Consider the following 26,418-nt stretch of genomic DNA (forward strand, 5'->3'; position numbering starts at 1 on the left):
CTAATAATGAAAACAAACCTATTCAATTAAATCAAGTATTATTTGAAATATTCGATTGTTGATATCAATTTAGTATGACACTTAACTTTATACATTTGTATCATATTTATTAATGTATTAGATATGCTTCGGTTAGATAAAATAAACAAGAAAGCTATAGTCTTGATGTTGCATTAGTATACATGTAGTAACTCTTTTATCTATTTGTCTTATTTTCTCTCCACGTCATTACGTGTGACCAAGATATTGAGTTCGCATTTATTTAGCGGAATAACAGGAACGAATAACAAGTTTTATCTACTAAAGGTCTAGACTTAGTTATATCAAATTTTCTTTCGTTGAGAGAAACGTCCTCCTAATTTATATTGTCTACCAAACAAGTTGCTTATCTTTCAACAATCGGAGAAAGCAAGAAAGAACTTCTTTGTTTTGTTTGAACATTTTGAACAAGATTATTTAACCCTGAAACGAAATATTTTAAGTTAAACGAATGTCATGTTCAAATTCATTGTTAAGATTTGTAACAATTCGGGAGTTCGCGGGAAAATTAGTCTGTGTTTCAAACATTTTGTGCAGAAAATTCATAATGTTAAATGTTAGGTACGTATCTTAGATTTTTGGAAAAGAAAGCTCTCTAAAATATGTTGAAAATGTGAGTATTTAGTAATTTGAAATGGTAGCGATTGTCGTTTTCTGAAATAAACAGTTTTTTTCTGCAGTTTTCAGCAAAGTCTGTAAATTAAGCTTGTTTCCTTGTCTGTACTACCTAAATTTTGTCTTGTTTGACCTAATTAAGTTAAGATTCTAGTTTATATCTGGGTCTGTTTGATTAATTCCGTCATTAGTATTTGATCTGTCCCTACTCATTCTGATCATCTTCTTTAACAACGAAAGAAAGAAACTTCGTGCAGTTTCAACACTATTTTATATAAGTAAGATACAAACAAGTGATGTGTCTATCCATATGAACACATGATTCTTATTATATGTTCGATGTATTTGTTGAATTCGTTTTAAGCATTGCCATGGATGGAGGTAACTTAAGGTAAATTTATGCCGTCCGCAAACATATTTAAGTTTAGGTGTTTTTTTAATTAATAATTTTGGCTGTGCTAGTATGTTTTCTCGAGTCATTGGTCGATTTCTTTAAATGATTTATTTGTAGGCATATATGATAAAAATTTGTGTAGCTTTGGACCCCTTTTTCGCAAGTTTCCCTTACTGTTAAAACCAGAAAAGATTATGTAAAAAACTGAAAATAAAGTGTGGTTATAAAAACATACTGGTAACAATGCTGATAGAAACTGATGTGTATTTAAGCAATGGTAAATATTTACCGTGTGGATAATACTGCAAACGGCTACAGGAAACATATTATTCAATAAATGTTTGTGTGCATGTCGCCTATTACAAGAGCGATATAGTAAAACCATGTGATAAATAAGTAATGAGAAATTTGGTGATTTAATCAGATTGCATTTATTGATCAAAAATGTAAATGGCAATTTTCACGTAAAACAATCCGTGAACATTAAAGGTAAATCGATTCAGGGCCTGTAATCGGTGCTTTTGTATCGAACGCTTGAAATCTTTGATAACCAAGAAATGTGCTCATTGACTGAGGTACTTGAACATTCCTGAGAAGATTTCTATAAGCTATCAACTAGACATATTAATCGCAACAGTTCCCCCCATACAACGAGTTAAGTAGTCTACAATATCACATTGATCTGCCAGGTCCTGTTAGAAAAAAGTAGCAAACATTATAAAGCACTTTGGACAGCAAAGGACCACTAATAAGGTGACACACAAAAAAGATTTAATAACAAAATACGATGTAGTCGTGATAAAAGACCATAAATTGCCTCTGGTTTTATAAAATCCTTGGAATGTTCATGATTTTAAAACTGTCAAAGTGGTTCGGTCAGCAGACATTTACTGTAAGAAACATTTTAGTCGGATGATGTACCTAGTTGCCGCACACAGGTCTTAAAGTAGGAGGTACTTAACCAAAAAAAATGTTGTTATTATTACCATCAAAATAATACAAATATATCACATGAGTATATGTTTGTTATTATATTATATTTCTACTATGACAGTTATTTTCCAACTGATTATAAATATTTATAAATAATTCTACAATCTTAGACAAGTTTAGTCGGTCCATTTCTAATATTTTGCAAACATTGAATATCGAGAAATTTAATATAATTTTTCGGAGAAAAATAAACTCAAATAAAAATTTACATTTGTAATACATATAATACAAGATAACATTATAAATATAGTTATATACACAAAATTCAAACATTTATTATATTGTAAATAATCGTAAAGATAAAGGAGTTTAAAATGTACTGTTTGATAGAATGAAATTGTTGAATAATATCAGTATCACAGTTCAGCCGAACTTTATTATCTTATTTTTATAAGATGTGTCAGTAATGATAGAGTTGTCTAAGATTGTCTCCGTCTTTTGTACCTTATCACAAACGCTGAAAATAGATTGCGCTGTTCCAATACTGGTCTTGCAGGAGACAAGATAAACTATATTACCGTTAACAAATATGTTAAACCAATAGCCAGACAGACTTCAAACACTAACATAATGTTGACAGAGTCATTAAAACAGTGCCTTCACAAATTCCAGACATTACTAATAATGAAAGTCGGTTGTGTTCCAAGTGTAATATATATTTAGTACTGCAAAAAAAGAAGTATTTCGGTCACTTTATTGTTTTTGGATTATAAATTGCAGTATTACGATTTAATTTAACGACGAAGCCATTAGTATCTTTATGCCAGAAATAGAATACAAAGAAATGAACGGTATTGTCAATGTTGTTCTTTAAGAGACTTAGAAGATGAATTTCATTTTGTTCTTATATGTCCATGTTATACAAGTATTCGTACCCTTTATATTAAAAGATATTATTTTGTTAACCCAAGTATGTACAAATTTATTGCATTGCTGCAAAGTAATAATAGAAATGAGCTATGTAAATTAGCACTATATTACAAAAATGCTATGACTGTTAGAACTACAGTGTTAAATAATGTTCAATGATAGTTTATAAAATTTAGTTTATTAAAAATAAAGTTTAATGATAGATTAAAAATTAGTTTTTGATATTGATTTTTCTTCTTAAATATGTTCATCCTCACTTAACTGAGGCTTAATAACAAATATCTGAACAATGACAATTGTTACAATTACAATTTACAATTATTAATCTCTTTATATTATTTATTTTATTAATTTCTTTATATTGATTGCACTGAAAATTACATGCTACTCAAATATTATTATGTTATGTATATGATGATGTACTATGTACAAATCAGAAATAAAAGATCTGTTCTGTTCTGTTTAATCTTTCTTTCAATCTGATCATCTTATACTGTAATGATTTTGTTCCAACATGCTATTATTTTAATAATTTATATTAACAAAAAGATCCGTCAAGCACTGAAATTAATTCACTGTATATGTTTTCAAGTTTAAAAGTCATTTTTATGATGGAAACCAGTTAATATAAATCTATTAAAATTGGTATAAATACTACAGAATAATTCTAATTCAGAAACAAATTCTTGAATTTTAAAAATAAAATGAATGTAGAAATTATAGTTCCTGTATAGTTCCTGTCATTTTACAAGACTTGTTTCTTTATCTCGTAGTGGATTGGAAAAAAACTGGTAAAATATATAATGCATCGGTCAAATGTAAATGAGATGGAAATACTACTGAGTTTATTATTTGCGTCACTTTGTTTAAAGTCTCAACAAGTCTATCCCTTCGTGCGCATTGTATGGAAAGTCAAACGCTCCCGGGAAACAATAATAGTATCTCTGATAGAAAAAAGAAAAGGAATGAGAGAAATCATTTTATTTCATCAGACAAAAGTTATTGATTATATATTTAAATTGAAATTCCTCACGCATATAAAGCCCAACTGTTTACAAATCAATGAAAGAAAATCCTGACTGTACTTAAGTATTGAACAGTAAAGTATTCCACGCATAGAATATGTCTTTCCTTAATCTATTTCAATATATTTTAATATTTCTCAACAAGTTGTTATAAAGTACATGTTTTAACGGTATGTTCTGCTCGTTGGTATTTCCCTAAAAGTTCACCATAGATATAAGAAAGTAACAAAGTTGTAACCAATTATTGATTTATGAACTAATCTTTTCTTTCTTGATCTTAAGAATATTGAAACAGATATCATATTAATTGGTAAAAAAGTTTACCCGTAAAAACAGAAAGCAGTTCAACATTTCAAGCCCATTTTCTACGCTATCATGTCTGCTTTAACAATGCCTTATATCCTCTGCATATGCATCAACCGACCCAAGTAATGGCCAAAAACTCTTTTGATGATTTTTAAGAAAATCCAAATAAGGAATATTTCTCTACAGCCTTCTAATCTGGCTTGTTATCTTTTTGTCACTAATTGATTTCAAGTTAACATTTGAGCCGCGTCACGACAAAACTAACATAGTGGGTTTGCGACCAGCATTGATCTAGACCAGCTTGGGCATCCGCGCAGTCAGATCAGCATCCACGCTGTTCGCTATCAGTTTCTCTACTTGTTATAGGGTTTGTAAGCGAAAAGCATGGATCCTGATCAGACTGCGCGGATGCGCAGGTTGGTCTGGATCCATGCTGGTCGCAAACGCACTATGTTGGTTTTGTCATGACGCGGCTCATTTAATCTCAAACTTTTACAGGCAATTCATGACATTTTAATGACATTTATTTTCACAGCGTCGATGTTTGTCAGCCTAGAATACTTGAGTTAACATTTGTACTGATTAATGTTTGAACAAGGGCGTAAACCTCGTTTTATAAGCATTTTATGGTGTTCCATGACATAAACGGGAGACTTCTAATTATAATTGTGTCTCTATGCGATTTTATACCATGCCTCTTGATACTATATTGCTAACCATGTCAGGATAATTTCAGCTGTTTCGTCATGTTGAGAGAATAACAGTGCATATTTCGTTTAGTTAGTTCTCTATGAAAAATTACAAATGCATTACTTGATTATGTTGCAATGTGGTATTACATTTCTGTTAGTTAAAACATTTTACTATTTGTAAAATGTAATGCAAGCTTGAAAAGGGGATATGATAATGGTGTACAAGCCTACCAGGCCATCTTCTCACTGTTTCATGAACAACTTTTTACTGTTTGATTAACATTAATTCATTATTGAAATATCTTATTATCTGAATTTCATTCAATGTCCGATAAACCATTATTGTATATCGACTTTTAGATAGAGGATTCAGTTTATTATGTAATAACTAAATCATCGTACATCTGAAGATTTAGATCATGTTTTGGTAACCAGGGCAATTTTTGTTACAAAAAAGTAAATCTATCAAATACTTATGACAAAGTTTTTACATTAATTTAATGCTTAATAAACTTTATGGCTAAGCGTGTGTGTGTTCTGTTACAAATGTAAAAATATTTTCTGTAAAAAACACACTTTTAACGGTAAAATAATCCGAAATGACAAAGACGGACTAAATTACAAGGTTGATACAAATAAGCTTAATGTTTCTGGTATACCGTCTTAACAACCGGAGAGATAATAGCAGTTAATTACTTCAAAGATGGAAGAATAAGTATAGGAAGTATGCCGAGTGGTGTTTTCAATCATTTTATGGATAACTACTACTATCAGATCTATGTTTGGGTATTAAATAGACACTTTTGTTCGGTACTAATTCACATTTAAGTATGAATAATTTATCCCTTTCTGTCAATTCAGGGACAATTAATTTCTCAAGGACCCGAGAAAATGAGTATGATTGTGACGAATAATATTTCAAATAGTGACGCAGTCAACGTCCACAAAGACTCGTAAAATTAGTTGTCGGGGACAGGAAATTACCCTCGTGAGATCATGTACTATTTTTCACAAATCCTGACTTTAACGGAAACATTTTTGCTACAATGCGTTATATATAGGTCTCCGTTTGAAATTAGCTTTTACATTTAGATGCCAACAAAAAAAGATGTTTTGATGTTTCAATATTGTTACTAGATTACTTTACAAATCATGATAGAGAAAATAAGAATCCCTAAAGAAAGCTCAAAGCGGCAAAATTGAAAATGTTGCAGGCTCGGTTTGATTGAGCCTGTTCATGGACGGTAATGTCATGTGCAAATTACTGTCCACGCCCCCTAGCACCGGCTTAAGCAGAATTCAACATTTCACATGAACTGGTACAATTTTGAATTTTGAAACATCCGCAGCAGATGTGTTCATATTAGTTAAATTGATGATGAATTTTATAAATCAACAATTAAATTTTTATTATTTCCTTGAATTATTAAATATTAGTATATTATTTGAAATTGTATGAATAAATAAATTCATATTTGTTGTTATCAATAAGTTCATACAAGTTCATATCTATTTGTTACCAAATTAAAAAATGTCATAACAAAAAAATTATCATGTTACAATATCTTTTATGTTTCAAATTTGTAAACTACTTTTGCGTCACGGTTAAAAATATAGAGGTTATAAAAAGGTAATAAAAAGTAAATTTATTATCAGCATTTCATAAAAAGGCAAAATCTCAAATAAAAATTTTGTTTCTATAGAGATGAGTTTGGACTAAAATATAGTATAAATAATTTCTGTATTGATTTAGAGACTTTAAAACAGATAAAATTTGAATTGAATATTAATGAAACATGGCAATCATACTTTTGAATCACAAACTTCAATTTAGAAACATTATCGATATAATTTTCAGAAATTACTCAGTGAATTATATTTTGATGTTTTTACAGTGAAATTAAAGAAAAAAATAGTTCACTGTTGCACAGATCAATTCGAATTCAGATGATAAATGACAAAATTATGAATTAATGGAAATAAACAAAGTTCCATAATAATATTAATTGTACTTATTACCGAACCACATAAAATAATTTGTATAATTGGTGACGCCATGAAACAGGGGGAGAGCGGGCATTACTATCAAATTTAATTTCATGAAAACCTGTTGCCTAATTTTATAAGTGGCAAAGCCATGAGTGAAAAAATATCGAAATCTCTCTGTGAAATATATTTAAACAACCAAATTTCCTCCATGTATTTTCTTAATGAGAAGAATTTTATGTTCCTTTGCTAATTTAGGAAAAGTCATTTTATTTGTGTCCATACTGAAATGTTGATTGATTAAATTCAGTAATATGCACGGATTCTGCATGTAACACACCCTTGACATTAATTTTGATTGATCGATTGTCTCAGTCTAATGTAAACAATCCCCTAAACCGTGCACTGTTGACCGATTACCTGTCTATATCCCAATGGCATTGTAAAACTTTACTTCCAATGATATGGTGAAATGTTGTCTATCACAATAGTAAATGCCAATAGAAAGACGTGCAATTTGCTATCTAAGTCAACAACCGGTCTCTAGCTAATATAACAGGTCGTGTTTTTGTCAATCTAGCAAATGTTATATGGTGTATTTTTGTCTTTCCATTCATTTGAAAAGCTTGCGATTAAACATACTAAAAATGGCCACTGCTGCAACTCAAAAACGCAATTTACTTTTACTCTTGTTACATTAGCACACATATTGCAATATTCCACATAAAAGGGAAATAACGATTAATATAGGACGGAAGATTTTCCTCCGAATTTTGAAGTTTAGGTAATGGTCAATAGATGACCATGTTTGTTCGTGGGTGTTATACCTGCACGAAGGGGCGCATGAGGTCTCCATCCATCAATAAAGCTGGAAAGACGACATATGGTTTTTACAGTGTTGGTGTCATGTAAAACCTAATAGAAAAGCAACAACAAATACAGATGAACAGTTCAAGTAAAGATAAATATTCCATTATATTTTAACTAAAGACTCGGTAGGTTACAGAATAATTCATCTAAAAATAAAGCATTGACGTTCTCTTAGCTAAAGGTAAATAAGTAGTGTTATTGAAAACAGAGAAGTAAAACAGCATAAGCACATTCACTTCTTAACGACCATTATTCATATATATTTTTGGAATGCAAAAAAACTGCTGACAACGATGTTGCAACCTTTTCAAAGGCTTCCATAATAGTATTTTTCTATGTTGTTGGTAATCTCAAACAGACTGATCGGCTGATTTCCTGTTTACAGAATTGATCCACCAGCTTATTCTCAATTCTGTCTGATGTATAAATCATTTTACAGACATATTATGGTAAGAATGGAATTTAACCATATATAAACCGTAAGAGAGAAAGGTTCTTTGCTCGATGTCACCTCAGCAGACTAATATGATTTTTCTGATTTAAACTAAAAATAGACATATTATTACTATACTCTGATTATCGTCATATTTGAATGGGAGAATATGAAACAGTATCCTTAGCTATGCGCGAAACTCATAAGAAAGAATGGCAGAACACAGCTGCTCATGATGTCTGTTTTTTTAAGTTTTTCTAAGTTTTAAAAACTACTCTTAAAATGCAATAATGTAATAGCGACTGAAACCAATTAACAAAATTTATAATATTATACGCATTAATATAACATAGCAAATGTTACAATATTAAGATATTAATTAAAACTTGCATCTATATTTATGTATAAAACATAAGACTATTATATAACTGAGCGTACGTTACACTGAGAGAAATGGCTTTTTGGTTTGTATCTAATTAATCATATAAGACTATCATTGCTACAATTCGCAAGCATTTTGCTACCAATACGCTTTATCCCAGACAGTTTGGAAGTGTTCTCGTAAAATATATTATCACTATCGTTCTAGCTAGTACTTTAATGTATATTTTGCTCCTATTTGATCATGAGCATTGACAGATTTATTTTTCATCGCTTACTGTTTGTATTTTGATTAATTATAATTGGTAGTCGGGGGTGTTTTATCACACTGTACACTACAGACATGCTTTCGCAACAATATAAAGTTATTATCTAAGGAAAATTCCGGTAATTGTTTATTATCTATTGCCAAACTGGGAGGTTTCTTTCACTTTAGTTTTTCCTGAGGAACGATCTTATACAATAACGGACCCTCATTTTAATACAATCTCGATTAAAAATAGCAGCACTTATTAAGAAGGACTTTGTGTTATTTCCCTCATGATCAAACATATGGGCACCGTAAAAGTCTCATGAATATTTCATCATTTTTGTTTTCTGCCATCTCTTTCGATATATTTCATGTGACGACATGAATTCTTCTGGTTAAACACCAAAATAAAAAGATATTTTACATCGAAAAATGTTCGATTACTTTATCAAACATAACTACAGGTATATCAAAAAATCTATGTGTATTTTAATATGAGTAATTACTATCTATTTTGATAAATATAAGACACTAACTCCTTCTACGAATTCATCATTGATTTGAAAATAAATAATTCACATTAGTCTGATTTCCGACAAATTTAATTTGTGTTTTGAATACGACCAACTGTAATAAAAGTCTAAAAAAAACGTGTCACTCTTTTATAGCAAAATGTGTTTCTCTTAAGCATATCATATAAACCAGCTGATGGATTCAGGTTACTTTTAAACACTGCCATTTAGTTTCAATCTGTTTAGTAACTTGTCAACTACATGTATATGTGTTATATACACAGTATAAAAATGATGTATAAATGTATAAAAATGCTCTTAAGTGTGGAGTAATTATGAAATACACAAGGTTTTCGTTAGAAAATAAGATACAATAAGAACGCGATGCGTATTTGCCTGTCTAATATGTATGATATGTAATTTAGTTAGAACGGAACAAGCTGATTTTATAATAGCACATTATTTTTATCAATTAACAAAAACAAAGCATATTCAAAAACAATATTTTTGGTAGACCTGCGTACAGTGAATAACTTTTATGTGAATTCTGCGCATTTGTTCGAAAACATTTTTGCATATTTGTGTAAATTGTTTTATTGACAAGCGTTTCCTAACAATATTTTATATTTGTTGATAGAAATTTTACAAATATGAAACATAAGGTTCAGCTAAAACATAAGTTTGGTACTTTTAGGAAGAAATTTATCACACATTGTTTATTATTTGAATAAACTATGTCTGTCTCTTTAAGGTGACTTGTTCCTGCGAATAAATCTTAGATATATCTGAATGAACTGCATTTAAAGAATGTTTTGTAACACAACATGTTTATATGGCTTGTCTTTGTTAACCTTTAATCACAGGTATAAACTATTGTTTTGACCTATGACCAAGTAGATCCTTTAACTTTCCCCCACCTTTCTTTATCTTTTCCTCTCCACGTATGCTTTCTTACCGAAGAACTCAAAATTGATTTCTCTTCAAAAAGGCAAGATATTGGCGAAAATTAATGAAATCTTATGGTACGCCAAAACCATTTAACTTTTTATTGACCAGATTCCAAGATACTTTGGTTATACTTTATCCTGCCTTCATAGACTATTTAGTATTTGTCGTTCCAAGCAAGTTGATTACCTCCCTTGGCATCATTCTTTTGTTGTTGTTTTTTTGATATTTGAATTACATTCATAAGTAATTTAAAGTATGCATAGTTATCGAGATAAAGTACTTCTTTTGAAAAATTATCCACCAAAACATTTATAAAATTGTGAGTTAAAATGCCAATAGAGGTACCTCTTGAGGAATTAGTGTCTAGATGGCTTGAATGAATTTCTTCTTCTAATCTTCTATATATACATGTTTATCCGTAGTAAATCACACTTTTCACCTCTTTTCTTGTTAAATAAGCAATTTTCAATACTCGGTGTCCTATGTCAGCTCTAGGTTTACAGTAACACTCCTCACACTCCTATTTTATTTTTTCAATATGATTCTATATCAAGTTCGTTTGTTATTTCTATATGCTCGTTTCTTTAGTATTACCTTTCAAGCTAACAATTATTTGTACATGTCGCAAATAATAAAAAAAAACGATTTTGTATTCTTTTATGGTTAAGCACTATAATTTGATTCTTGAAGTATTATTTCGTTAATCTTTAGAAATCAATGAAATCGAAATTTATTTTTTGCATTTTATATGATAAAACTAAATAACATGAATCATTATGAAAATTATAATTCCAAGTGGTAAGACATTTGGTTGGGTATTTATAAGTTTATAAGTGTCGACTTTTAAAAAAGTTATAGTAAAATTAGAAAGTGGATAATGTAGAACAATTCTTATTATTATGTTTTATATCAAATGGATCATTTTGAGCACAATTATGTGTAATCAGACTGGTTAACATGTTTTATATTATTTTAGCATAGTTTACACATAGACTTGGATAATCTGGAGGAGTTAAAACCGTTTTAACAGCTTCATAGACCTTTATAGAAGCTACTTCTTTTAATGTTATGTCACCCGATCTTCTTACAGACACAAATGAGCCGTGTCACGACAAAACCAACATAATGGGTTTGCGACCAGCATGGATCCAGACCAGCCTGCGCATCCGCGCAGTCTGATCATGATCCATGCTGTTCGCTATCAGTTTCTCTACTTGTAATAGAGTTGGCAAGCGAACAGCATGGATCCTGATCAGACTGCGCGGATGCGCAGGCTGGTCTGGATCCATGCTGGTCGCAAACCCATTATGTTGGTTTTGTCGTGAAGCGGCTCAAATGATTGTTTCTTATGTGCACAATCTTGTCCTGCCTGATCTCACCTAACACTTTTAAGCATGTTATTGTATTTCCACACAGCATGGACGCTAGATTTAAGCTTATATTGCTTACCAAGATTTTATTTTATACACATCTTGATAGTTTCGTCAGGGACACATTTACACTCTAAATTTCTCATTCACATACGAAATCTACTACTATTTCTGCCCATAAAAACAAATTCACAATATAACAAACAATTCCTATACTGTCTGATTAATCAAGAATACACGCCGTACTCCGCGCAGTATTATAAATTCTTGTAGGGAAAAATGAATTTGTATGAAATTGATATTTCACTATCGATGAAAGCCCAACTAAAGTGTTATTTGGAATATGCAACATGTCTTATTAAGTTTGACCGTCTAAAATGTTTGAAATGATTTTATCAAAAGTATATAGAACTTGTCATAAATTATTTTATGCTAGCCAGATATTGTTAAAATAATATTTACGTATTAATCATATAAGAAATTGCTGATTTTTTTGTTACAAAGATATCGCTGCGAGCGCCTCGCTAGATATGCGCGCATTTTCTAAAACAAAAATTAAATTGTTGGTTTTAAATAGTTGAAGGTTTAGGGTGTATCCTTTTTAGTTATAGATCGATTGCTTGAAACAGTTTCTCATTGTTTGTTCCGGATGTACACTTTGCTGTCCTTACAAACGTAGATGGTATTTTTCCCGATTTTATCGTGAATAAATAGTTCGTACACAGAGAGACCAGATTGAAACACATAAACATATATTTTAAGTCTTAATATTTAAACATTTAATTAAGAATAAAGATTAAATCCATCCGGTGCGAAATTGAACGTTACTTTTGGCGTGCTTGTTGTTTAATATAAAAAAAAATAATATCTGAAAGATGAAATCGTGCTTCAATTGAGTGTTCTCAGCTAATTTTCCGACATTTGTTTCCGTCTACATTACAATTTCGGAACTTGAATCAATATTTCCGTTCAGTAAGTATGCTTTGTTTCCTCAATCAAATATATCTTACTTTTATATCTAAATATTTTAATAAAGAGGTAGACTTTTTACATGTGCAACATCTGATTATATTGACTTTTTCTAAAAACACTTTCGCCGGTTTAACATAACCAAATAAGTTTATTTGGTTTTAGTATGTTTATTTTTTATTTGAATAATTAAGCTTAATTGTGCAAACAAATTTTGAATTATAAGAAATATTACTCGAAGCTAGACCGAGGCATTAGCAAAAATATGTGCATATTTAATTCTTGTGAACCGCGTGTCTAAAACGAGCAATGAAGAGAGTCATATATATATATATATACATAGAGCTTATGATGGCGAGTTTTTAACAATTGCACGGCACATGTCTACAAAAATGTGTAAAAACCAAAATTGTAAAAATCAAAACGACAGTTTATCCTATGACAAGTGGTCTGTAACTTAAAAAAAGAAAAAGTAGGTGATGTTATTATAATTATAGGCTTACTTAAGCGCTAACCAAACAATGATTACGTTATTAAACGACCGAGCGAAATGTTATTATGAATGTGATATTTAAGTCTTAGTTCCCGATAGTAACAAGCTTTAAGCTGTGTGACAATAATGAATGAGTCTTTTGTGCATTGACATTGACAAAAGTCATACAAATTCAAACATATACATCATTTTATTCATTTTTCAATTGCTAATTTGTTATGATTTTGTCTATTTATAGTATACATTTATTTTGTTTGTTATTCGGTTGATAATTGTTTTCAGATGTTGGGTGACAATTACCACACAATTCAAGAAAGTGGCCAGCTTTGATTGTTAATCATTTTGTTTTCATTATGTGCAATCCGTTTGCAAAATAAAAAGGACAGTGGTAAGTAACTGTTCAGCACTGTTTGTAAGATGTAAAATGTTGTACGGTCGGTATTTCTTACAACTGGTTCATCCAGTTGCAGATGGCGATATTGAGCGTTCTAACAAACACAACTTTACTCCGTCTTCGTTGTAAATACAAAGCCGAAACTCTAAGAATGAATTTATAAGAAGAAAATTAAACAATAACAAATGTCCCTGTATGCATGTATTATGTATGTGAGTGTATAAGACGCATGAATGGAAACTTTACATAATAACCGTTATATAACTCACGATTCGATTGTTTCATTTACACATTTTAATTCGCAATATCTTATATTTGTTGTTTTTTACGCATTTATTATCAAAGTTCACAATGTGGCTCAATATATTTACATTTAATAATGAATGCATCAACTTCATAAGCACCGTGTTCCATTAAGCTTTAAACATTATCATAGATGTTATAAATAATTTCAATTTATCATTTCAGGAGAGTTACACGTACCTCTTGAGGTATGTGGGGCTGTTGTGAAAAGGGAGTTTGATTACTGGATGATAAACGAGAACAATATCAAGTCTTGCTGCTGGAGTAATTATCGAACTTACATAGAAAATCAACGAATCCTTGAAGCCTTTAATAGTAACGTCCTGACAGAAAAAAAGATACCGGATACAGATGATCTTGTTGGTTGGGAGAAATACCGCACCCAGACATGGTATATCCTGGAGTACCCTGGAACATCAAGAACAGCCTTGGTATGTTACAAATGAAATATATATTTTAATAAAACAAACAGAAAATAGTTATCATCAAAACCAGAAAATATCTATCGATCTGACTGTGTATTCATTAAAATGTTGTAGGTATTAAAATTCATTAATAAAGGACAATAGAGTGAAACATTTAAGACAATCGGTTTAATGCAATACCTAAAGGAACTGCCTATAGATAACCTCAAATATTGGAAAGTTGAAACTGGCAATGAGTTTGGATAGGTTCCATTAGCGATTAAAAACTTTTATCTAATCATTTATAAACATTAGTTGTTTGACAAAATTTTGGAATACGCATATTAACTAGTATATCATACTTTTGCTAATTTTAAAGCGATCATTTTCAAAAGCTATAAAATTAGGCTAGATTGAATGTTTTTACAATAACAAATTGCTTCCCTAGACTTTTACATTTATATTCTAATTCTTTACCTTGAATCTATAGAAAATTATGTTAGTCGCCATTAATATCATATTTTCGTAACTTTTCATTTTTTGATATTAGAATAATAACCTCGTAAAACAAATACAAGTATAGTCCATGCATTATCCAGATACAAGAGCTAAGAATATAACTTTCACACACACACAGAATTAAAAACTCCGAAGCAATATATTAGGATATACCCTTTTATGGTTTAATCGAGGCAATCATTTTGGTTTTTAATAAAAATGTCGTTTTACAGTTTGATGATAAAAAACAGGTACGAGGTGCTCTTAATGTTTAACATTTTATATCACTGTTATTCCACAAGCATGATTTTATTATCAATGGTTTCAATTTATCTCCGATTTACAAAATTTAAATGTTAAAATCCAAAAACTACAGTATCACTTTAACAACTGAATTGAACATTAAACTGCATTTGGGTGTTGGTGGGGTGGTGGGGTGGTGTTGTTGGTGGTTATCATAGGGTTGTGAATTCAGTTGTTGTATTTGATAAATTAACAAAACACATCTTTCCTTTCATATCTTCTGTTTGTTTTAACAATGGAAAGTGCCATTTCAAAACATCTAAAATATGATGATTAAGATCAACAAAGAAGGGCGGCGTTCAATGAACGCAAATACCACACGATACAGCAACACAGGACCACCGACGAGGAACCCAACGTGACCTAAATTAAAACAGAGCAGAACGGGCTGATTACTATAATAATAAATAATAGGAAATAGTAGAACCGACAATGAAATTAAAGAGACGATTAATTAGTTGGCCTACAAATGTAAAGGGGTGTTGGGGAAGGGGACAAGAAGGTCGAGTAGACGGGTGCAAAAGGGGGAAATATTAGATGAGTTGTTAGTATTTATTTGATACTTAAAGATAAAGTCACCATATAAGGAATAAATGAGTTATCGTTTGAGCTAAGGCTTGAAATGTACATCTCTCTTAGTGTTAATGCCATTTCGTACTTGTCTTTAATGGTTTCCATTCTAAAATGGTCAATGCCACTCATTGACTTCACAGAACTTGTCCCCCTTACAATGAGTTTAAATCCTGCCAATGACATTGAAAACGTTACTTAAAGGAAGCTATGGAAGGTTGGTGTTTCTATTCTAGAATTCTCCTTTATTAATAATGCAGTTAGTTATACATGTACATTCATTAGTTGCATCTTCAACCAGTACTAAAACTGCAAAGTAGACATATGAGTTTTTAAATATCTCAGTGACTTAGAAACATTCTCCTAACAATTATCCTTATATATAAACTAGGTAACCATTTATACACAAGCCGACATGAATTTCTCAATGAAATACTTGCGTCCATCTGGCACAAACATTCAATTGATAATCATACACAATTCGAAGGTATTGAAAACCAGAATAACATATTCTTATCTTGGTCATTCTACAGGACAGAAGTAAATATGACTTTTGGATCACTGATTGCAATTTTTCAAAGTTGCATGAAATATGTTGCATGTTACATTGTCTCTAATAGACAGAAGCAATCAAACTGAGACTGCGGTTTTCACATTATATTCATTCTTATATCATTGCTCCCAATGGATTTCTTCATTTCCGGCTTAATAACTATTACATAACACAAGAACTAACTTTTGTAGTACAAATAACAGCACTAAGTGTTGAAACAGGTAAATACGTCTGTATTTGGTCTATCAGACTCTCACACATCGCAATAAAATTCTGTTGTAGAAACTTGCACTAACTATTTAACCATGATGATTATGACGGCCTGTTGTTTCTTGATTTTTGACTTTTGTAAATTTCCTCTTGCTATGGGTGAGATAAATATTGTAACCAACATCCATTACCTACTTTTGTCATTAGTTTTTTGACATCAGTTGTCTATTATACCGGCTTCATTGATCCTATGTAAACTGAAGCTATCGGAGCTGCAATCCATGAACGCCGTTCTCCGTTGTTGATCTTTGAATTCATATATAAACCACGTGAGGTATAATAATATTATTTAATTGAACAGATGCGGCAATATTAAACGTGGTATACATTATGATAATATTTTTCTAAACTCGCCTTTTTCTCATAATGTGACATACGCTTTTCAGAATAAGCACATAGCTATTTCACGACATGCTGCAACTTAGTCATGTAAATTTCGTGAATAATAACAATGATCGCTGAAACTCTATCAACGTTAAATTTCACGTAGAATGTTTTCACATTGTGCATTTCAAGTATTTTTAGCTTGAGGGTATCATTTGTTGAAATTGGCAGATATAATTCATCGTTCTATCACCCAATTAGCAGACAAAGTTCTGCTTGTTCAGTGTTAATAATTGATCAAAAACATTAAACATTTATATTTCTAAACTACAACAGATAATGTTGTCTATGAAATACAAACAGTTAAGACCATGTGCGTCACATATTATATCCTGTTTTCAACCATGGACTAATTACAATTTCAAACATAAATTATTCTAAATTCTCATTGACATGTTGTTATGATCTAGAATACATATCGGGATGATTAATTTACTGTTTTATCATGCGCCTTAAAGTATGTTATTCAAATCTAACTCCATTAAATTAAGATAACTATTATTACTAAGATATTATAATAGAAAAAGATTAGAGCATTTCAATCATGATAAAACGTCACCCAAATTTTAACCGTCAGTACATTTAAACAACATATAACATAATACGCTGTATAATTTATCGATCGCTTATATTCTGTCTTTTCTAAATAATTTAAAAATGAAATCAATTCTTTTTCTTCTTCTTGTTTGTTTTTTTAATTTGCTGACTTGTTTTAAATTTGTCTGTTAGACATGTGACAAAAGAATTATTTTCTTTCTTATCTTTTTGTTATGCGTATGAAAAACACTAATTTATAATCACATAAAATTACGTGTGTTTGTTAGATTTGCTTCAACGTTTGATTTATTATATGATTTTCCTTTTATTTCAGGGCTTTGGTATCTTATCCCTTTTGTTTGTGATTCTTTCAATCCTGGGATTTTGTTTGGAAACGCTGCCTGATTTGCGTCCAAGAAATGTATCGTTGGGTGTCAATAATACAGGGACGTGTGAAGGGAAAAACATTACTGTCAACTATGTCCTTAAACCAAATGAAGGTTTAAACATCCTTGATATAATATGTACGACTTATTTCACCTGTGAACTTATAACTCGGTTTGTATGCTCACCAAACAAATTTCGATTTGTTACCTCTATGATGAACATCATAGACCTTTTGGCATTGGTGCCTCTCTATATGCAACTTATTTTGAATTCTGAACCTTTTAAATACTGCTACATGAACGAACGTTTGATATTTGAAATCATGTTTATTCTCAGAATAATCCGAATGTTCCGAATTTTTCATCTGGTCAAGCACTACCAAGCTTTGCAAATTTTGGTTTATGCGATTAAGGCTAGCCTTCAGGAGCTGCTCATGTTGTTGATATTCTTACTTCTTGGGATGCTTGTATTTGCTACAATGATTTACTATGCAGAACGATCGGGCGTCGAAAATAATACTACTCAAATTCCTACCATTCCAATTGGCTTTTGGTGGGCAATTATAACAATGACTACTGTCGGATATGGTGATATTGCACCTTCAACCCCTTTTGGATATGTTGTTGGTACCTTTTGTGCTATCAGTGGAGTATTAATGGTTGCGTTAACAATTCCGATTATATCTCACAATTTTACATTATTCTATACGCATGTACGCACGCGTGGCACTGGTGATGATGAAGACGACTTAGGTGTGGAAAATATGTTACATTCTGGGGAGGATTCCAACGTGTATGAAAACGCGAGGAGAACTTCAAATGGCTCAATTGTAGTTAGTGAAAAAGAATTTTCAAGAAAGGAAAAGGGATCAGATCTTTCAACATTATGTGCTGCACCTTATGCAAATAGCAAGACAGGCCATAATGGAGATATTCGCTATGGTCAAATGTTGTACAGTGCAGACGTTAAACACAAGACGTCAAGATCATTGATTGATGTGGGACACGTGCACGAGGACGCGGACTACTTTATAGAAAATGAAGGAGCTGTAAAAGCTTATTCAGACGATGGTGTAATTTATACAGGTATCACATTATAATTACACCCACTTTCCTGGAGATGTACCTTTTCCTACGATTGTAAACTTTCCTATCCTGCTGTTTGACTATGCCTTTTTGTTTGCTCAAAGTTATGCCAATGTAAATTATGTGTTACACTTTACCTAACATTTTCTTTTATATCCAAACGCAAATGCACAACCAGACATTTTATACAATATGTGAAACGTACGCACTTTTTCAGGACATTTATTCGGTATTGTGGAACGAGAGCACACTAAACATTTTACACGTGTTGAAGACATCGCAAACAGTATCGTTAAGATAGTAGGATGTTCAGAGAGGAAAATAATGCATGTTAAACTAATACTGACTGCTTTTTCATAATGGAATATTCAAAGTTAACATTTCTAAATATCACTAATTTGTTTTCCTACTATCTTAACATCCACACTTTTCTTCTGTGATATTTTTAGTGAGCAAGTACCTTGTGAATTTATGTAATTTAATATGTATGTTATGTATGAATGTACAACTGTCTTATGTTACAAACCTATTTTCCACACTATACATTAACATTATATCATCGTTTTGAGAATTGTTTGACTATTTTTATCTACTTAAATCATCGAACACTTGAACAAAACATTATCTTCATTACCATGTAATTTATTTAAAATATAATCTAGAGCATGGGCAACGCCAATTTGTTGGGACAACATATTCCAAAATTTCTGTATGAATGCTGTTTTCATAGACATATATATATGAAATTTATAATTTCAACATATTAGAAGTAAGTTTTTCATCAACTGATGTAGACAGAAATAGGAATATGAACAACTGCATTGTGTGAATATGTATAAAACTGCTAAAGATTAGATGAAACGAAGCACTGTTACAGTAATGTGTTGAGACAAACGTACCATTTCTGTTGTCCAGTATCTAAAAAAGGGAAGGGTTTTCTTTAAAAATATTATTGTTTATCAATTAATATTGCTGTTATATATTTATGATCATATATTTCACCCATCTTACGTAAAATATCAAATTATTTGCCTTTGCAATTGCACTGACGAATGCAACTGTATACAAAATTCAATGTAAGTCTTGTATTTCTTGTTTTTTTACGTCACTGCTGATATGTAATAAAGATAACTAAACTTTTATCTTTTCTTTGTTTCATTTAACCTCACCTTTGTTGTGAATCCTTGGTGTGTTTTTTTCCAATATCGAACCAGAAATTATAAAAAAACAACAACATATTTTAATTAGACAGTTCCTGAATGCATGTATTGATAGTCTTTGAACGTAATACGTGAACGAGCCATATAATGAAAATGTAAGTTATTAACAAAGTTATCAGTAATGAACTGAGTGATAATAAATGTATTTTTGAACTTTTAACAGTTTAATAGCAAAATATATTAAAATATTCATTTATAGCGTTCAGACATGTAAAACATTTGAATTAAAAAAAACTTTTAATATTTGGTTAACTTTTAATAAATGGTTTGCAAAATGTAACAATATATGATAAAATATATTGGAATTACTTGAAGGTGAATTTAGGACGAATTGTTTGGCTTTTAGTGTACAAATGTGCTATTGCCTCGATTTTGGTATAAAACGGAATCGGCCTTTACATAATATGTTCCACCACTGAATTACTTTTTTAGCTACTTTTATTTGGTAATCTTTAAAATTAATTTTACGTTATAGTGAAATGCTTCTTAAAAATAGATGTATAATGCTCTTTTATAATAATGATGGTATTATGAAGACTGAATATGTATACATTTTTCTCTTCAGACACTCGACTGTGATATTGTGTTTGCAAGATTCCTCAGGAACCAAGAGCTTTACTACATGATCTTAATGACAACCTGAAACAAAATCTAAAATGAAAAATTAACAGACAACAGATACGAAAACATTATACAGCATTAATATAACGAATGTGTAAAAGCTTTAATGATATCACTTGAAATATTAAAAAAAAAAAAAAACCAAAAAAACATGATTTTCATATCTGTGCTGTGTTCAATATTGTAACAGGTGTAGAAGTCATCGAGCAACTTGTTACAGATGAAGTTGAAACAATTGATAAAATATACCATGTTTTGTCAGTAATCTTGTAAATATTGCACACAAATTATTGCTGATTCACAAATTGAACTAAACAAAGGATATCATTACACATGTTCATTTCATAACATCTGTTCTTCCATTATATGTAAACATCGTTACAATATATGTAAATCCAGTTAGCAAAGTATAAAAAAACTGGGATTATGGAAGACTGACTAGAGACTGTTATATAAATAACGATATACACATATGAAGTTGAAAAGTTATATTCGATTTGCATACGCTGTTGAACTATTATGAATATAATGGAAAAAAACTTTGCTGACTATACATTTGTACATAGCACTTCTTTTATAAGCAATGAATATTTTAATTGTATGGAACAATTTGCAAAATTCAGGTATATGAAATATGCAACACGTCTTTCATGTTTATACAAAAGCTTTAATGTATGATTTCTTCAGCTGATTAAACAAATTTAACCACAATGCTTGCATTTAGTTTTTTATATCTTATTTTCCTAAGAGCAGATTAGCAAGAAAAATAGTACAACTTGGGGTCATCTAAGTGCGACCGAATCGAAATCCTTATCGAAGCAACATCTCATCAGAAAATAGAAGGTAAATTGTTCTTGTAAAGTAAGCTGAATTTGATGCTACAGCCACAATGATATTCTCATATTTCGAAATAATATTAGGAACGTCGCAGTGGTTCCTTCGGAGTTGTGGTTTAATTTAATTCGCAAGATATTGCTTTTTCATCTCAAGTGAAAAACAATGTTAAGTCAGTATATTTGAAGGTATCATTTGCCAATCAATTATCTCGGAAAAGAAACTGTTTCAAGCAATTGAGTTGTCGATGTACATCAATATTTATAAAATATAAAAAAGGGTAATAAAGGTTATAGGCGTATTAAAATCAATATTAAAATTGTATTCAAACAGCATTAGTTAAAGTATGTGTTTGTTTTAAAAAGGTAAGAATATCCGTTTAATTCACAAAACAATTAAAGGATAATGATTGCTGTGTTATATCAACAATTTATATTTGTCCTTTCAGCACATTGGTGACGTTTACAATTAACAACGTGGTCTTTCAATATCTATTGATTTTAGTCCAATTTCCGCAAATATATTTCTTGGATAATGATAATATTGATACGATTATATCATTTGGTTTAAGTGTAACAGTATAGTTTTATTCACAGTGTGATGAGCATAATAATGTTAAATGTAAATGCCTAAAGTTTGTCAGAATCAGAATTATTGTTTAACTTTAAATAATTTGTACATGAATAAAAAATTAACTTTAGATACTTAGTTTAAAAAAGCATCTTTTTAATTAAGATGAACAAAAAGCAATGGTATAACTAAAGTAAAATAACTTTATTTTATATTTTAAAATATATTGTTATTTTTTTAAATACTCATATATTATATCAACTAACATACATTTTCAATGTGTTTTTTTAATTTTATTATAAGTATAAGCGAATTATGTAAAAGAATATTTTATTATATTACAATGACAAGATAACTTTGTGTTTACATACCACTTTAGATAGATGATTGTTTGGTGAACTTGCACACATTTGTCGTTCTTTTACACTCTTTAATGTAGAACGAGTGAAAGCCTGCTGCATCTTCTTGCGCACGATCCTGACCTTGCACAAAATTGCTTAGCATCTTAAATACATAACGAGGTCATGTTTATCAAGGAGACCTTGTTATTATTCTACATGTTTCAGACAGACGTATGGTTTGCGTATCGACCATACTTGTATGATAGCATTCACATAATAAATGAAATTTAATAGCGTAAACAAAGATGATAAAAAAGTATACAATATAAACCCCTGTATTCTTAATAATGTTTACACGACAAACCTATAAGCAAGCTTGCAATTGCTACTCGCGTTAATTGTTGTCAGAAATTACAAAAAATCATGTGCGGCAGCTTGGTTTGGAACTTCTGATTTCATTATAAGTTCTTATATTTTGCAAGCAGATATTTAAAAAACTATTCAAATAAACGGTTTCCTTAAGATCCTGTTTTATAGAATTATAGCAGTTTTTTTAGTTATCCTATACCTAGAATGCTCGCGCAGCGACCACATGCATGACGCTGTTAGATTAGGTCAACCCTTAGATCTCTAACTTGTCTGCAAAATCTTTGTGGTAGTTAATGATCTGGATTCTCCCTCATCTATCAACTATATCTTCAAGTATTCCAAATTTCCTACCTTATTCTCTTGCTCTGTTTTATTTTTAGAAGTTTTAAGAAAATTCTTATTAATCTGTGCTGGGTGTTACTTATTTCATCCTCGATATGTATAGTGAAATAATTGAAAATTGTCCACTTTTGACTACATGTACTATGTACTATGAAACAATTTTGCCTGAAATTCGATTGTAATAGATTAGAAAATAATGTACGTAAGAAATGAACAGCTTAATAAAATTTCCTTAATGCAAAACGAAAAAACAATCACCTTTATTCTAGGATCAATTAAACACTTTTTATGCCTTATTAATTATTTATGCCTTTATTTGATGTATTTAAAGAAAAAATATACTAAAGACTTTATTTAAGATTTTTATTCTGAATTGAATAATTTTGAAGTTATTTAGTGTTGATTAATTCTTTTGAAACGATGTTCATAAAATGATTAATATTCTGTTACAGTCCTATGTTTATATCTAGAAGTAAATATTTAATCCTTTTTTTATCAAGCGTGACTGTTAAAAGAACTCGTTAAGATTAACCATGGTCTAGAAATATATAATTCCTTATTTGGTAATGAGTGTTGTTAATTTCATATCAAAACACAATATGCATATGCCAAAGCATTTAGTCAGTATAAAAACTATATTAAACATAAAGTGAAGCCAAGCATAAAGTCAGTATAAAAATGAATGGAATGTAGTGAAAATAGGCTTATAGTTAGTATTAGAACCAATTAGATATAGTGTCATGTAGTTAGCAATAAAAGATATTTGTTATGCTGTGCGCTCAGTTGTATAATCATTATTAAAACAAAATTTGTGCGTTAAGACATATATTAAATATGTAAAGATGTGCGGTTAAAAGTGTAGACAATATTAAAGGAAATCTTGAACAATATGAGATCCGATACATGTTATCAATATAAATGCAAGTAATACATTTTATGCGATAAGACATTGGTAATAAGTATTAGTATTAAAACAAAATGAAAATCTTGCGTTGTCAAGGAAATGGCGATTTATTTCAGATTTTGGCGAACATTTTTCCGACTTTGACAGATGTGAGCTCTATACTCGTTGCGTTTCCGAAAACTCGCTCTTTTTATTTGGATTTGTGGTAAGTTTTGCGTTCATTTATATATTTGTATTTAATAGGAGGTCGAAATTTGACAGAAAATTTAATTGAAATTTTGTTTTCTGTAAAACAATATTTAAGATGTTGAGCTCGCACAGATGCACATATGATATAAGATGCTACATTGTAGTTTATTCATGATTTAGTGTGACCTAGAATATGTAAGAGAACTCAAAGTTATTGTAGCTTTTTATAAACACATTTTATCTGCCACTTGAAATTGATCGACACTGCACCTTTGTTTGAAAAGCACTTAGAGTAAAAGATCAGTATAATATGTACTTATTGGTTAAAAACGACACTTTTGAAAGAACTATTGTTTCCCGTTTGAGAGAAGCTGAATTGGCATAAAGCAAAAGGCACTCGCACGCACTCCCTACCTTTTGTAATATATTTTATTCGTTCGTTTTGAATTAAAACATTGCATGTAATTTTAGGAGAACTACACGTACCTCTCGAGGTGTGTGGGGCAGTCGTAAAGAGAGAGCTTGACTATTGGCAAATCTTGGAAACACATATAAAGTCTTGCTGTTGGAGGAATTACCGAACTTACATAGAAAACCAGCGGATTTTGGAAGCGTTTAATCACAGTGTTTTGTCAGATCAACAGAAGAATATAGATACAGACAGTCTTACTGGGTGGGAAAAGTACAGGACAAAAATGTGGCTTCTTCTCGAGTATCCCAGGACATCGAGGGCAGCTCTGGTTAGTATGTGTTTGAGTCTTGGTAATGTAGGTTTATGTAATCAGTCTGACCTCTAATGTGTAAGGTGTCTTCACTTAATCTGCTTTTCAGAAAAAAACTATTTTTAGGAAAGTATATTTTCTTACTAACAAATGTCTTTTTTAATCTTTAGGTTACTAAATTTAATATTCACATGATTAAACATATACGAGTATTCAAAATTATTTAATAATGCATTTAGATGATATAATATAGTTCATTATCTAGTCTTAATGAATACATATATTGCAGATATTTGGAATAATTTCCTTGATGTTTGTGGTGTTGTCTATACTTGGATTTTGCCTTGAAACTCTACCAGACCTTCGTCCTGTAAACGTGTCACTCGATGCCAATTCAACTGGAAGATGCGAAAGCAAAAACATAACTGTCAATTACGTTTTAAAACCTAATGAGGTCTTGAATATACTTGACGTTATCTGTACGACATTTTTCACAGCTGAATTAATTGTTCGATTTATATTTTCACCAAACAAGTTGAAGTTTATCCGTAGCGCCATGAACATAATTGATATGTTGGCACTTGTCCCGCTCTACATGCAGGTCATTCTCAACACAGAAGCGTTTAAATTCTGCTATATGAATGAACGACTGATATTTGAGATCATGTTTATTTTGCGAATCATACGAATGTTTCGTATATTTCATCTTGTAAAACATTATCAGGCCTTGCAGATTTTAGTCTATGCAATAAAAGCTAGTATTCAGGAACTACTTATGCTCCTCATTTTCCTACTTATTGGAATGCTTGTTTTTGCCACAATGATATATTATGCTGAGAGAGAAGACGCTTTTAACCAAGGAACTCAATTTTCAACTATTCCAATAGGATTTTGGTGGTCGATCATTACTATGACAACGGTTGGTTACGGAGATATTGCGCCCTCTACACCGTTAGGTTATGTTGTTGGAACTTGTTGTTCAATTTGCGGGGTGCTCATGGTGGCATTAACAATCCCTGTAATATCGAACAATTTTACGCTGTTTTATACTCATGTGAGGTCACGTGGAGGCAGAAGGTCGTCATCCGAAGGCCTGGACCAAAATTTGTTTTTAACTAATGACGACGATGTTAAAAGTTACAAATCTGTAAAGAGAACATCAAATGGTTCAATTTTGAACGAAGTGCATTTCTCACGTAAGAGAAAAGTCTCTGACATGGCAACACTAGCCGTAAATCAGAACAGATTTAAAACGTACGGGTACAATGGTGATGTACGTTATGGTTTGATAACTGATGCTGCAGATGACAAACTAAAACTGTCCTCATCTATGATAGATATCAGCAAGAAAGATGAGGAAGTTGCATACTACACCGCCAATTCTGGCTTCATAAAAGCGTATTCGGATGATGGTGTGATATACTCAGGTATGTAGCCATATATTACTACGTAAAGGTAATTTTATCTAGTCT

General features: G+C 30.8%; 2 protein-coding genes across 3 annotated transcripts in view; both read left to right on the forward strand.

The window, feature by feature from the left end:
- Window positions 1–26,418, forward strand: part of LOC132750239 (potassium voltage-gated channel protein Shaw-like) — a 101,410-nt gene that overhangs the window by 48,146 nt on the left and 26,846 nt on the right. Inside the window, exons 2-3 of one of the 2 annotated variants that reach the window (XM_060740183.1) lie at window positions 14,009–14,274; window positions 17,697–20,041. The exons of the other annotated variant lie outside the window; for it this stretch is intronic. Coding sequence (XP_060596166.1) covers window positions 14,009–14,274; window positions 17,697–18,848 — 1,418 coding nt within the window. The 3' untranslated portion in view covers window positions 18,849–20,041. Of the gene's footprint in view, window positions 1–14,008; window positions 14,275–17,696; window positions 20,042–26,418 lie in introns of those variants that run through there. 2 annotated transcript variants of the gene reach the window in all.
- Window positions 24,692–26,381, forward strand: LOC132750242 (potassium voltage-gated channel subfamily C member 2-like; the record flags this gene model as incomplete). The annotated part of the gene is made up of 2 exons (XM_060740186.1): window positions 24,692–24,964; window positions 25,236–26,381. Coding segments are annotated over 2 exons (1,419 nt in total), but the record flags the coding sequence as incomplete, so codon positions are not given.

The sequence above is a fragment of the Ruditapes philippinarum genome, unplaced genomic scaffold (assembly GCF_026571515.1).
Source record: "Ruditapes philippinarum isolate M1 unplaced genomic scaffold, ASM2657151v2 ctg873_1_1_1_1, whole genome shotgun sequence".
NCBI classification, from domain to species: Eukaryota; Metazoa; Mollusca; class Bivalvia; order Venerida; family Veneridae; genus Ruditapes; species Ruditapes philippinarum.